The sequence below is a fragment of the Acomys russatus genome, chromosome 9, assembly GCF_903995435.1.
Source record: "Acomys russatus chromosome 9, mAcoRus1.1, whole genome shotgun sequence".
Taxonomy (NCBI): domain Eukaryota; kingdom Metazoa; phylum Chordata; class Mammalia; order Rodentia; family Muridae; genus Acomys; species Acomys russatus.
This window is the reverse complement of record NC_067145.1, coordinates 506,952-521,963: the sequence shown is the minus strand read 5'-3', so window position 1 is coordinate 521,963 and position 15,012 is coordinate 506,952. Positions and strand designations below refer to the sequence as shown.

At 41.3% G+C, this 15,012-nt stretch overlaps 1 protein-coding gene across 1 annotated transcript in view; it reads right to left on the bottom strand.

Annotated features, from left to right (window-relative positions):
* Oxct1 (3-oxoacid CoA-transferase 1) overlaps window positions 1–15,012 on the bottom strand; it is a 120,752-nt gene that overhangs the window by 50,708 nt on the left and 55,032 nt on the right. The window contains exons 10-13 of the mRNA XM_051150910.1: window positions 12,753–12,847; window positions 11,054–11,102; window positions 3,845–3,917; window positions 3,236–3,311 (exon numbers count right to left, since the gene is read on the bottom strand). Of these exons, the coding sequence (XP_051006867.1) occupies window positions 3,236–3,311; window positions 3,845–3,917; window positions 11,054–11,102; window positions 12,753–12,847 (293 nt within the window). The remainder of the gene's footprint in view (window positions 1–3,235; window positions 3,312–3,844; window positions 3,918–11,053; window positions 11,103–12,752; window positions 12,848–15,012) is intronic.

Here is a 15,012-nt window from a genome sequence, read left to right as displayed (position 1 = left end):
GCATTTGAGGTTTGGCCATTGAATATGCACCTTAGATAAACAGGTTTTACTGGTTCCTGTGGCAATGTCTGGTTGAGTGGGTTCAGTTTTAGGCAGATAACATTTAATATTTTGTGGCTCAGCATTAAAGAAGATGGACATAAGAGCCTCACTCATGGAGGGCACTGCTGCTTTCTAAATTTCTATGTTTCCCATCACTTACTCCTAATGAAAGCTCATGCTCCAGACTGTATAGTTTATAAGGGGTGGAGCTGAGGTTCAAAGTGACCTCAAAAGTAGATCTTGTGGCCTTTACCACTATGTGTCACAGCGGATAACAATATGTACTGTGCATCACCTGTGACGAGGTCAAAAAGTGATTATCAGTTTCAAAAGAAAAAAATGTCAAACACAAATGATGCTGTCAATTTTCATTACCAAGAATGTGGGACCAGATCCAAGAACCCTTTCTCTGCTTAATTTCTCCACTAAATGTCATTTCACGATGACCCAGAGCTCACCATCTCCATCCCAACAGGCCCATTCCTTTGGAACTTGTGAACTCCAAAATTATATGAGTAAAATTATAAGACAACACATACTGGTGTTATAATCATTCATAGAAACCTTAGGAAGATATAAAAATATGAAATAGTACATTGGAAATTTTTCCTTAAATGGCTATGTATAGTTTACAGTGAAAACATCCAGTCTCGCTGCACATTAAAGCACAGTGAAAACAAACCTCATGTGTCTGTTTTCAGATGCCCAAGTTCTCCAAAGAGAGGCTCCTGCTGCACATGCCTACCCAGGAGCACTGTGCATACTGACTTTCAAGTAACAGCATGGAGAGACAAGAAGGCTCACTGCTCCTCCTTCCTGGAGCCAACACTCTTATTCCCTCAGGACTCCAACTTCCCTACTGGAGTCATCTTCTTGACTTGCAATGTACTGTGAGCCGAACTCTGTGACACTGATTCTGTATTTTATTGCTCCTTTACATAGGCCTATAAAGCATTGCATCGTTTCTACTTTACAGGAAAATAAAAGCAAGCAATGAAAACATGACAACAGATTTCAACTAGGATCTATGTTACCATGTTTTTTGTTTTAGTTTATTTATTTTGATTTATTCACTTAACGTCCTAGTTGTAGGCCCCTCGCTAGTCTCCTCCTGGTCCCACCCTCCCCCACTTCTCTAGTCCTCAGAGATGGGAAGCCCTTCTCCCCTACTATCTGACCCCAGCCTATCAAGTCTCATCTGAACTGCCAGCATCCTTTTCAAGTTAGGAGGCCCTCACACTAATCTCAAACTCCCATTTTTTGTATCAAAACAAAAATGCTTTAAAAGCAAAAAAGTTTAAGTGGCATACCTAGACTACTGATATTGTCAGTACACGAACCCAAGGCTTGCTTTTCTAAGTGCCTTCTCCTACCCCACATTGCCTTTTTAATAAAACTTGAAGGTAGAAATGCATTCTGACTCCCTACACTAATACATACTTGCTGTTTGTCACTGTGACTTACTGAGTGATGGGTGGGTTACCCTCTGTGATTACTTCAGAGCCTCCGAAAGTTGCCAGCCCTGTACCTACACCTGACTTAGAATAACTCTCTCTCACAAATCAAGTAGCAATATAACCCACATTCTTCTAAGAATTCTTACTACAGATGGACCTGTAGGTTTTCTATATATATATTTAATGATAAATGAACAGTGAAAATTGTTTTTTAAGACTTATTTATTTATTATCTATACAATGCTCTCTGCCTGCATATACACCTGCATGCCAGAAGAGGGCATCAGATCACATTATAGATGGTTGTGAGCCACCCTGTGGTTGTTGGTAATTGAACTCAGGACCTCTGGAGGAGCAGTCAGTGCTTAACTTAACCTCTGAGCCATCTCTGGTGTTAATTATTTAATGTGCTTACTTCCTAACTTGGTCACCTGCTGGAATCATTCACTTTTTTAAAATATTACATGTCTGTGTGCATGCATGCCACATGTGTTCCTGTGCCAGAAGAGGGTACTGGATCCCCTGGAACTGGAATTACACATGTTTCTGATGTACCTGACCTGGGTGCTGGGAACAACACTGAGGTCCTCTGGAAGAGCAGCAAGTGCTCTTAACTATAGTGCTATCTCTCTAGCTCTGCCTCAATAGTTTTTAACCTTTCAGATGATTCCAGTCGGCATTAAATTTGAGAACTAGAGCTTTAATTATTATTAAACTTTACTGCTTCAAGTAGTAGTAGACCAACAAGGCTAAAGTGACAGTTTCTAACACAGCCATCAATGATGTAAATCCAACACGTTCAGAATTTTCTTTGAAATAAAGCTGAGATTTCAGATTAAACTATCATAGAACAGCAATATTACTTGAGTAATAATTGAAGCCAATTAAAAAGGCTCCTATTAGCTAGTGCTACAGATAAACACATAGAAATCCTTAAACACACACACACACACACACACACACACACACACACCCCTGAGCCAGCAGCCACGGTGTGCTCTGCTGCTATAATAATGTCCTCTGTTGTTCCCCTTCATGTAATCTCACAGTAACACCTTCTTTATGCCCAAAAGAAAGGGAAGAAATCCTATAACCCTTTTCCAAAGCTAATGCTGAGACTTCCTCCTTCCTTCGTTTGCATCTCTAAATAAAAATGGCTGCCTTTTCCAAGCATATTTAAGCACCACAGGTTTTGAATTCCCTAACAGAAGACAATGCAGTTGATTAAGGAGTCATACAACCAATCAAGAAAGGATGTGTAATCACTGTAAGAAAAAATAGAACTAACATCCAATCAGTGAACTCTGAAAGAAAGGATCCTTGTTATTCTTAGGTTTAATTCTTGCTTGTAATAAATGTCTATCGGTTCTTATATTCATGAGATTATAACCGACCCAGTTTTTCAATCTTCCAATTCTGTTTTTCTAAGGAAAAGCCTCTGGGACATTTTGGTCATTAGTCCCAAAGACATAGTAAACACTGAGCACTTTTCGGGAGTGCTAGATTATATTTGGGCTGTGTTCTCAGCATTTTGGAGGCTGCAAACCATGCTATGACTTCAGCCTGGACTACAGATTAAGACCAGGCTCAACAAAATTGATTCTACCAAGAAGAAAATATGTTTGTTCATTTTTGATAATTATATTGTACTCTCCCAGCAACTTGAGGGCTTTCCTTAATGCTTTGAAAGTATTCTAACCCAACATAACTCAGAAGAAGGAAAAATGTCCACTTACAGGTATCATCCAGTTAGCCAGGTCACCATATTTAGAAACCTGCATTGCTCCCAACATTGTTAAGTTGACATGTCCCCTGGGAAAGAAGAAAGATATATAAAGCAAACTTCACCAGCTTTATATCCCCTTTGCTCAAAAGCATCAACAATTACAATAATCTTAGGGCCCAAGATGCATCTGTTTTCCCACTCCCCGCAATTGATTTCTAAATAGACCAGCTCTAAGCTAGTGCAAAGAAACAACCATATATATCCTATATCGTCTCCAAAACCAAACTAAACACAGGTGTGCACAGTGAAGTTTGTTGACTTCGGTGAGGGAGAATGTGGCTTGTTTCAAAGGCAAACAGTAGCTGGAAAGTGAGCCTTACAATGTTACTCCAAGCGAGCTGCCACAAAAGATGCAAACCCTGGGTAGGGGTCCTTTTCAAAGTAGTGTGGTAGATATTTCCCTGCCCAACCCTCAGTGGGAATAATTTCACAGCTTTCTGCAGCTGAACAAACCGTGGTCGTTTAATGGGACTGTGCCTCAGAGCCTGGCTCACAGGATCGGGGCAATGAGTCAGCCACTCCACGCTGTGTGAATACGAGGGGCTACGTTATTACATACCCTCTAATCATTGCAAATGATTCATCGCTGGAGAAGAAAGAAGCTCCTGGGAGAACAGTGACTGTTTCCTTTCCTAAATGCACACACAAAAGAAAAAGGGGGGGTTGGGGAACAACTATTAGATCTCTGAGATTATGACAATGGACAGAATGGGAAGTCTGTCCTATCTCTGCTTCTGAAAGACTCTACGATCCAACCAAAGTGCACTTGCATGTGAGGCAGCAACCGTCCACCCTCAGAAGAAGTGTATTTTGTCGCTGACATTGTTTAGCTTTGTCCACACAAAGTGATAACAACCAAATGCTTATGAGATGACTGCTTGGAAATTCTCTATAGGCAAAGCACCCCGTACTGTCTGTTTGATGCCCTTCAGTGTTGCAGCTTTAGACATGGAGAGCTTGCAGTTAAAGCATGCCGAGGAACTAACTGGCAACACAGGGGCTTCAGGTAAAGACACCATACTGATCATCTGAAATAGGGTTAGAAAGGCGGCTGCAACGTGATGAATGGTCGTTAACTTGATTATATGATGATTTCACCACTATGTATATACGTACCAAATCGACACATTGGCTGTTCTATGCCAACTTGGCACAAGAAGGACTCACTGGAAAGGAGGGGGCCTTAACTGAGAAAATGCCTCCATGATATCCAGGTCTAGACAAGCCTGTGGCCATTTTCTTAAGTAGTGCTTAATACAGGAGGGCCCAGCCCATTGTGGGTGGGGCCATCCCTGGGCTGGTGGTCCTGGTTCTATCAGAAAGCAGGCTGAGCATGACTCAGGGAACAAGCCAGTAAGTAGCACCCCTCCATGGCCTGTGCATCAGCTCCTGCTTCTAGGGTCCTGGCCTGCTTGAGCTCCTGTCCTGGCTTCCTTTGATAATAAACAGTGATGTGGGAAGCACAAGTCAAACAAAGCCTTTCTTCCCCAAGTCACTTTGGCCATGGTATTTCATCCCAGTGATAATAATCCTGACTAAGATTTCAACAATACCTTAATAATTATGGGGAGAAAATCTAAAATAAAAATAAATGAACAACATAGAAAAGACCTACTTAATTCCTTATTATCACTAAGCTTGACCCTCCCTCTTCACATTCTAGTACACACATCCTTCTTTATTCGCTAGCTCCTATAAGCTATGAGCATCTGTCCAATTTCATACTTTCATGAAATCAGAGAACACTTCTGAACACATTTAATACTAATTTCGTATAGATTCTCCTAAAAATTACACATTGTTATATAAATTTGGAGCTGAGGGATAAGCTTCACATTTGGCTGGCTGTGGCCTATAATCCCAGTACTCTGGAAGCCAAGGCAGAGAGATCACCAAAGTCTACATAGCAAATTCCAGGCGGGCAAGGATTACAGACTGGGACCCTGTTTCAGAGGTTAAAGATAATTATATGAATAAAATCTCCATGTTTATCCAGTTAGCACAGCAGCTAACACAACCAGTGCCTTGGTCAGACCCAAGATGCTCATTTTGTGTGATCTACTTTCTCTCTATTCTAGAGATTCAGAGCATCATATGGTGTCCATGGGGAAAGTGCTTAAATGCTACCTGACCAAGGTGTGTCAGCTGTCTCAGACACTCCATCTTCTGCTCCAGTGCAGTAAGGTAGCTAAGAAGAGGAAGAAAGGCTATCATTGAGCGGTCATAACTTGGAAAAAGCTCTCAGATGCCTCAGGAACAGAAGAGGTCTGGCCATGGCCAGCTGTGCACTACAGCCACACTGCCTGCTTCTCAAGGACTGCTGAAAGCCAACTCTTTCATCAATATCCCCCATTTCAGCTCAAGTATGGAGAAAAAGTCAGCCTATTTATATCATACTGAAATATTTATTGCCCGGGGGAGTTTGATTCTAAATAATGGAAACATTTTCTCATCTTCCAAAGTACCATAAAACTAAACACTTTGGGGCTTACTTTCTGGCACGGCTGGGAGTGGCTCTTAGACAGCACACAGAAGGCTAAGTGAGACAACGCATGTGAAGTCCTCATTCAGAGCCTGGCACACACCAGCAGCTCCACAACTTCAGCTCTCATCATTATCACTATTACTGATCCCTCTAAACCACTTAGAAAAAGAGGCAGAGCTGCTCTCTCCCAGAGAGAACTGCAGAGGACTTACTGGCTTATACAGTAAGGTTGCCAACCAGCCTGCATGAGCCCTGCACTTCAGAACATGCACAATACAGCTAGACCTCATCCAAACAGAATGTCTCCATCTAGCACAATCAGATTCTAGCAAGTTCTGTGAGGTGGAGGGCCACAAAGGAAAATGGTAGAGGACATGAAAGAGAGGTAAATATACCAAGTCCTTGTTTTCCGAATATTAAATCACAATGAATTCCAAGGCATTCTCCACTGAGGATACATGGGAGGTGTTTGCTACTGCTATTATTAGCATAGTTATTAGAATTTTGCAGGAGATCCTGAGATGAATGAGGAGCATTCTGGCTCTCTATAAGCCCAAGAACAACTCTCATGGGAAAGTACCCAGACCCCTTCTGAGGCAGTCTTCTAATTACTCTCCTCTGAAGCAAAGTTAACTACCCAAATCTTCATTTATTTATACTATTCATTTCTAGTGTATGCATGTGTCTTCTAAGGCAGGGTTATATTCTTTTGAAGTGCCTACCTACCCACATTTTTATATGTGTGTGAGGTCAGAGTACAGTTCTATGGACTCATTTCTCTTCTGCCACACTGTGGGATCCAAAGATTGAACCCAGGTTAGGCCTGTACCTAAGCACCTCTACTCATGGGCCATTTCACCACCCTGACTTTTATTCATTCATAATTGCCGTAAGCATGCCTATCCAATCCAAAGGTTAGTCCTAAAAATATACGTGTGCAGTATGATTGGAGCTAAGCAGGTCCTATTTACATACTTAGGAATACACACACACACACACACACACCAATTAAAGAGAGCAAAGTGAAGGACATAGAAAAGTTTGGAAGAAGGAAAAAAGGGGGGGAAATTAAAATTATATTTTAACCTCAAAAATAAAAATACTTTAAATTGTACATGATTATGAGTTTGTATATACTGTGAGTTTTCAAATCAGGAGAAACATTTCTACCTTTCCCCTAAAGCTGACCTTGAAAGCCATCCTTTCTCAAGGATGAAAACATGAGACCCCCTTTTAGCTTTTTGAAACACACCCTACTGTGCAATAGCACACCAGAACTTCCACCATCTAAGCATAACTTACTGCTCACCGGTTAGTCTTTCCTCAACCCCACCTTCTGCAGGTTCTGGTAACCACCATTCTACTCTCAACTTCCATGACACTGATGTTTTTGTTGTTCCACATATAACTAATATGTGGACTTGTCTTTCTGTGCTTGACTCTATTATGCTTAGCATAGTCGAAGTTGTCTCAAATGACAGAATACCATTTCTTAACCATTCAATAGTATTCTACTTTGTGTTTTATTTACTCATTTATTAGCTGATAAATACTCAGCCTGAATCCATTTTATTGACCGTGGTGAAGAGTACTGCAACAAACAGTATAGACAGATGTCTCTTTGGTTTGTTAATTTTATTTCTTTTGGCAATACACCAAAAAATAGAAGAGAATTGCAAGATTATATGATATTATATATATCCTTTTAGGTAACATAATTTTTAAACATAGAATATCTAAATGAAAATCCAATATCTAAACATATACTATGTTAAATCCATAATGTTCTAATGCAACATCCAGATTTGATCAGTAGCTATAACAATAAATCAAAATAAATAATAATAACCTTGCCTCCAATCCAAAACCCTGTCCAGACATCCCTCCCACATGACAGCCTGCACTAGGTAAAAGACCCACCTTCCTGCTTCAGTTGTGCTGCTGCATTTGGGGCCCCTCCAAGCACCCACAAACACAACAGGAAGAATCCAACAAATGCTACTCTAAGCTTCTCTCTGATGAATGGCAGTATATACAGAGACTCATAGTTAAACAAGGTGCTAAGAATGAGAGGCAGCTGACTGCTGATCCCTAAACAAGCCATTTCTAACATCACTTCTAAGGCTCTATAAACACTGTGGAAGAGGGGGCAGAAAGAATGTAAAAAGCTGGAAGATAGGAAGAAGGGCTGTGAATAGATACGGATAGGACAGGGGAGAATCTTATGAACACAGAGGAAGTGCAGAGGCTACAGGGATAGAGGATGGACCTAAGCAGAGAGTCAAATAGACATTCAGGGCAGAGCTGTCTGTCCTTCAGTGTGCAGGCCAGCCATTCTCCAGAAGTGGCAGAGCCCTCAAAAGCAGGATGACCTTTGCAGAGGCTGTTCTAGTTGTTACAGGATGTTTAGTAGCATCTCTGGACTCCACCTACTAGATGCCAGTAGTGCTCGCTCCCAGAAATAACAGTCAAAAATGTTTCCAGACAGTGTCAAATGTCCTCAAGAAAATGGCTAGTATAGAAGTTAAATGGTGGGGCTTTTCATAGGCCACAAAGTGTACAAGGTGACTTTTTTCTAAAGCAATTTCCACAAATGTTAAGTCACTTAAAAAGCATCACTTGAAAAAGAGGTATAACTTGTACATTAAAAGAAGATGGAGAGATGGCTCAGAGGTTAAGAGCACTGACTTGCTCTTCCAAAGGTCCTGAGTTCAATTCCCAGCAACCACATGGTGGCTCACAACCATCTATAATGAGATCTGGTACCCTCTTCTGGCCTGCAGGGGTACATGAGGCAGAGCACTGCATACATAATAAATAAATAAATAAATATTTTTAAAAAATAAAGCTTCTTCATTTAAAAAAGAAGAAGAAGAAAAACAGCACTGGCAGGGAAGCATGCAGAGCTCACGTTTAATGAGGAAGCAAAAGCATGGGAGGTGTTAGGAACATCACAGGTTATGTAGGTTTGCATCAGATTTTCTCTGCACCTACATGTCATCATCTGTACCTCTCTAAAGTTGGCTTTTCAGCAGGTGTAAACTCAGTGTATGACAGAAAGCCATGGAGCAGGAATGAGATGGTGGGAGCTCGAATGCTAATGACCGTATCTTGGGCCTTTTAAGATTACAGCAGTGGAGCAGGGCATGGTGATTCACGCCTTTAATCCCAGCACTGGGGAAGCAGAGGAAGGTGGAACATCATGAATTCGAGGCCAGCCTGATCTACAAAGCGAGTTCAGGACAGCCAAGGCTAGACAGAGAGACCCTGTCTCGAAAAAAACAAACAAAAAACAACAACAAAAAAGATTCGGCAGTATTTTAGAACTTGAAAACTGGTCAGCCCATTGAGAATGAGCTACGTGAAGCTCAACAGAGTAGGAAACTCCTCCTGTCCAACTATGTGACTGAAGAGATCTGCTACTCTTCCACAAAAAAATGGGTTTTACACAGGCAAAGCCTGACCCTGGAGAAATGGGGTTATTCAGTTTTGCAAATAACTAACTGGCATAATAAATTAATTAAAGCAAGCAGCGAATATTTTCACAGATCAGTGAGCTACCGCAAAGGGGTACAGTACAATTCACATACAGCCTTGGTTAAATGTCACTGCATGATCACACTGGCCCTCTCAGAGTGAAGCTGTGTTAGCTAATTCAAATACTCATCCTGAACGTGTATAATTTCCAAAAATCCCAACTGTCAGACATCAATTCTATTTGACAGCCGGCCTTTATGCTCAGCTCGCATTACTTCTGAGAGTTACAACATGCTATTTTTGAATGCCAAGTAAGAACAATACTTCTGTGGGGGCAGAATGAATAAAGAAGACACTGAAAATCCTCCTAGGACATAAATTAATTTCTTAAGATGAGCCCCCACTGCAAGGATGAGAGGAAGGCCAACAGAAAAGCAGTGTCACCCACAAGCATCCTGACAGTTGCCAAAAGGCCCAACCTGTTCATTCTCTAGGTTGCCAACACGCTACATGTCCCTGTCAAATAGCAGGCTGATAATAAAAGGCAAAGAACGTGACGACAGCAGCAGAGGAGAATCCAATGCTGGGATCTCCAACTCAAAGAAATTCTCTGCTTGTGTTCAGGTCACATCCTGGGTATGAACCCAGGGGCCTGGTGAAGACTTAAGTAACGCCACCCTTAGAGGACGCCCTTTCATGCTAAGGAGACCTACAGTACAAAATACTAAGCATTGCCTACAATCAAAAACCCACTGCACCAGCCTGACACTATGCATTCACTCCCACTTTCTCTAGCCACAGAAGCCCAACATAGTTCCACTTGGAGTTGGCCAATAGAAAGCCCAAGCAGGAGACCCCAGAAGATAACATTAGTCCACCAAGGTCACTGGAATTTGGCGGTAGTTTTTAATCCAAATGGCACACTTCCTGTTGGGTGGCTCTCTCCTGGCACAACCCTTTAAGGGTAAAGTAGAAAAGTTCTCTGTAGGGTTTCCTCATCATTTCTGAGATCCCTTCATGGTGTCCAAACCCTGATAAATTGCTGACCTTTGCACTCTTCTCGATTTACAGGTAGGACCTTGTCTAACCCATTAATGTTCTGGGATGAGTGGCGGTAGAGAAGGACCCTGAGGGGACAGAAGCTCCCCAAGAAGACCAATAGAGCCAACAAATCTGAGTCCAAGAGGACTGACTGATGCACCAAAGGAGGTCCATGCATGAAGAGGACCTAGGCCCCCCACTCAGATGTAGCTGATAGGCAGCTCAGTCTCCATAGGGGTCTGCTAGTAAGGAGAGCAGGGGCTGTCTCTGCTATGGACTCTGTTGCCTGCTGTTTGATCACTTCCTCCTGGCAGGGTGTCTTACCATGCCACAGAGGAGGAGGAAACAGGCAGTCTTGATGAGACTTGATAGGCTGGGGTCAGTTGGTAGGGAGAAAGGTTCCCCCTCTCTGAGGACTAGGGGAGGGACATTGCGGGGAGCAGGGAAGGGGGTGGGACTGGGAAGAAACATGGGAGGGGGCTACAATTTGGATATAAAGTGAACAAATTTTTAAAAATAAATTCAAATTAAAAAATAATAAAATACATTTATGTAAAAAAGTGCCACTTGCATTTCCTCCTTTATCTCAGCTGAGAGTGAATGAGAGTGATCTCAAACACTTGAAGGGTCATTTTCCCCCTTTATCATAAATATAGTGAATTCTCTCCAAGAAACAATAGAATTGGGATCATGTTGTTGCCAATATTTGACCCAGAACTAAACAATAGCAAAAGTAAATGTTGAAAGCTTATGTAGTGAATGTACCTGCATTGATGAGATCGGCATCCGCTTCATCTTTCAGTGGGTATGGGCCCTGCCAAGCACAACAGAACACACATTCAGTGAAGAACAGAACCACAGTTCCCCAATCACACACCGAAACCATTTCAATACCTTCCCAGAAGACAAAGACTGGAGGTAAACTTTTCAAAAACAAGTCCTGAGTTTTCCTAACTCTTTCTCATATTGATTATGACTGGGCAAATAAGAAATAGCTCCTAAAAGTTACCAGTCTACTTTAAGAAGAGTAATTCTTCAGTGCCTGCTATGTAGGTAACAAACATGATCAGGCTTCTGACATTGTACTTTAACAATATTGTCAAAAAACAAACAAACAAACAAAACCCAATATTGTCTATGAACTTCACAGAAGCACACAATCAAGTTGTGTGTGTGTGTGTGTGTGTGTATGCCTGTTTGTCTTGTACTTCTCCTTTGTTGTTCATTTCATTTTATTCCTACTTCATTGGGATATTTTATTCCATGTTTGTTTTCTAGAGAAAACTGAGACAGGCAGTGTGGAGTTGGAAGGGTAGGGAGGTGGAGAGGTGGGTAGGACCTGGAAGTTAACCACTCACAAAGGAAAAATTAGGGTTTTATTTTTGAGACAGGACTTCTCTGTATGACAGCCCTAGCTGTCCTAAAACTCTAGACCAGGCTGGTCTCAAACTCACAGAAATCTGGCTGCCTCTGCCTCCTGAGTGCTAGGATGAAAGTGGCACACCCCCAGGCCCACCACAGAAAAACTAGTTTTCTCCAACAGAGTCTAACTGGGTAACATTTATGACCTTGTTCCCAGCAGTATATAGTCAACAGAAAATGAACTCAATGGTATTTTTGGAGAGTTTTGTTTGTTTGTTTGTTTGTCTCATCATGCTTAGTCTTTTGTTTTGTTTTAACCTTACAGATTTTTTGTGTTTTTATGATATCTCTCTCTCTCTCTCTCTCTCTCTCTCTCTCTCTCTCTGTCTCTCTGTGTGTGTGTGTGTGTGTGTGTGTGTGTGTGTTTTGGTGGAGTTCAAAACAAGGACTTCACGTTATGCACATGTTTTCTGCTACCCTTGAGATATGAGGTACATCCTCAAACTAATCTCACAGTCCTTTTTATAAGGTAACTCTAGTGACTTGAATGGAGCTAAACACTTTTATATCAGGACATATGCTAACAGAAACGGGGAAAGGAAAAGATGTAAGAGTTAAGAATGAGTAAAAACTGGCTATAAATATCTAATGTACTCCCAGAAGAGGGACTAAAATCTATCCTATAAATAAATTAAATTGACAATGTTTTAGGCCTCTGCATATTTCTCTTTCAATATTCTATGTGGCTAGTTGATACAAAAAAAACCCTTAGTTTCTCTGTCATCCAAATAAGAAGCTGACCATTCTGGACAACCTCAGAGGTTCCTCAAAGGCACAAGTTTATGCACGACATCACTTGGAATCTGCTTCTATCCAGACATATAGACATCATTTTGTGTCTCTGAAAATGGCCGGAGATGGCTAAACCAAGTAGTATCTACTATGTGCCTGTGGTCATTGTACATCCTGACCATACAGGATATACAGTCTTCCAAATATATAACGTTATCACAATAACAGCAAACATGTACTGAGAGATAATAAAACACCACAAATATCATTTGCCATAGTTCATAAAAGAAAAGTTTAATTGTCAACTTACCAAGCCCAAGACTCCATTTTCACTTTGAAGGTGAACAGTCATATTTGGATTGATGAAGTTGCTGGCCAGAAGAGGTATCCCTATGCCCAAGTTAGCTGGAAGAAAGATGTCAAGGCACAACACAGCAGGAGCAGACACTGAGCTGTAAGGCTTTGCACATATAAATCAGAACAAGAGTCTTCCTTAGAGGGAATTGTTTTGAATATTATAACTGAATGAATTCTCCAAACACTTTCTTCACACTCACTGGTAATTCTTTAAAAAGAAAATCTCTATTTAGTCCTCATTGCCCCACTAACATTAATGTGCTTTGTCACAAAAATCAAAGGAGTGGCTTCAAAAGGTAACCAAGCTCATTTTAACAGCACTGTAAGTCAGACTTTATTCTCACTAATGTGTTTAGCTTCTAAGCAGGTCAAGGGTAGTGTGTCCTCTGTAGTGTGAGGCTGATGCTCTTTTCAATAGGGTCAGTAGAAGCACCTCAGAGATCTGTTCTCCATCATTTCTCAAAGAAGCCCTCAGCAGAGCTGACTTAAGGGGAAAAAATGGTACCCTGAATAAATTCTACTGAAAGTAAAATCTTTATGAGTCATGGCCAGACACAGTGAGAGAGACAGAGGTGGTGGTGGTGGTGGTGGTGGTGGTGGTGGTGGTGTGTGTGTGTGTGTGTGTGTGTGTGTGTGTGTGAGAGAGAGAGAGAGAGAGAGAGAGAGAGAGAGAGAGAGAGAAAGAGAGAGAGAGAGAGAGAGAATGGTTTATATATTATATCAATTTACTAACTACCAAGGCAAAAAATATAAGCAATGGCCGGGTCACTTCTTGTGGACACAGAAGTCTGTGAAACTACACTACTTGGTTCACAGTCTAAACAAGCACAGTCAAACATCAGTATAATTTGTACTAAATCTCTCAGTCATGAAAGAGCATGGTACATACTAATTCTGTTATGGACAACTATTTTGAGGAAATCACAAGCCATGGGCCTAAGCTCTTTACATACACAATTATGGAATTACTTTTAAATACTTCAGTAAGGAGCTGCATATGGTGGTGTACTCCTTTAATCCCAACACTCAGGAAACAGAGGCAGATGGATCTCTGTGAGTTTGAGGCTAGCCTGGTCTACATGGTGACTTCTAGCACAGTCAGTGCTATTTAGAAGAACTCTGTCTCAAAAAAAAAAGAGTAAATAAATAACAATACATATAACAGGAAACAAATGGCTGTGCACAATAACTGTTGACTAAAGTAGGTAATAAAGACCTTTAATTTAAGATGGCAACACAACAACAGTGAATAAAGAGCACCGCCAGGGGTCACTATCACATGGAAGGAGTACTACAGTCCTTGCTTATGCAAGACTGGTAAGGCAGGCAGCTGACAAAGGCTGGAGGCTGAGACTCACTCAGTGCAGCCTGACTCCCTCCCCTGCATATGCATAAGATGGATGGTGGCTAATATGACACTCTCTTGCCCCATGTGAATTCTCACCACCGCACAGGTACAAACAGAAAACTCATAAAATAGAGAGGCTGAGAGGTGAAAATAGAGGAGGAACAGAAAATTATCCCCATCAAGATGGAAGGAGAAATGGCTGCAACTCATAGGAAAAGGAAGCTCTTATATGGACAGTTTCTAGTTCTGTCTGCCCTAGGTCTATAAGAACAGCTTCACCAGAGCCAGCAGGCCACAGATATTCATCTTATGGCACACCATGTGAACTGCTTACTCTATAGCTCAATATCTAGTATACTGAAAATGAGCAAAGTGATGGAACAGCCTCACTGTTGCTTAAGTGCGTTCACACTTCAGGCACTAGTTGTGCTAAATCATGTCTACTCTGGTAACTTTTGCCAAAAATAAGAAGTGTGAGGTACAAAATTTCATTCATTCAGTGAGTACCTCTATGAGTCAAAGTACCAGACAAAAGAGTGCACTCATAGGGTCTTTATCAAAGGCAGCAGAGGTTTGGTAAGAACTTGGATTTTATGGCTCACTGACTAATCAATGTCAAAATACCAAGAAAATAAATAGCACCAATTATGGCCATGATTCTAAGATCTGAAGCAATCATCTTGAGTAATGGCACCTCCCTAAAACTTACTAGCTCCATGCCAGACTGCAGAGATGCGACGTACACTCAACAATCACTAAGTGTGTTTTTACTTCTCATCGAGAAGGCATGTAAATCATAAACGCCAACCTCAAAAATCTTGCTACTTCTGGATTACATATCCCATTTTGGGAAGTTTGACTACTT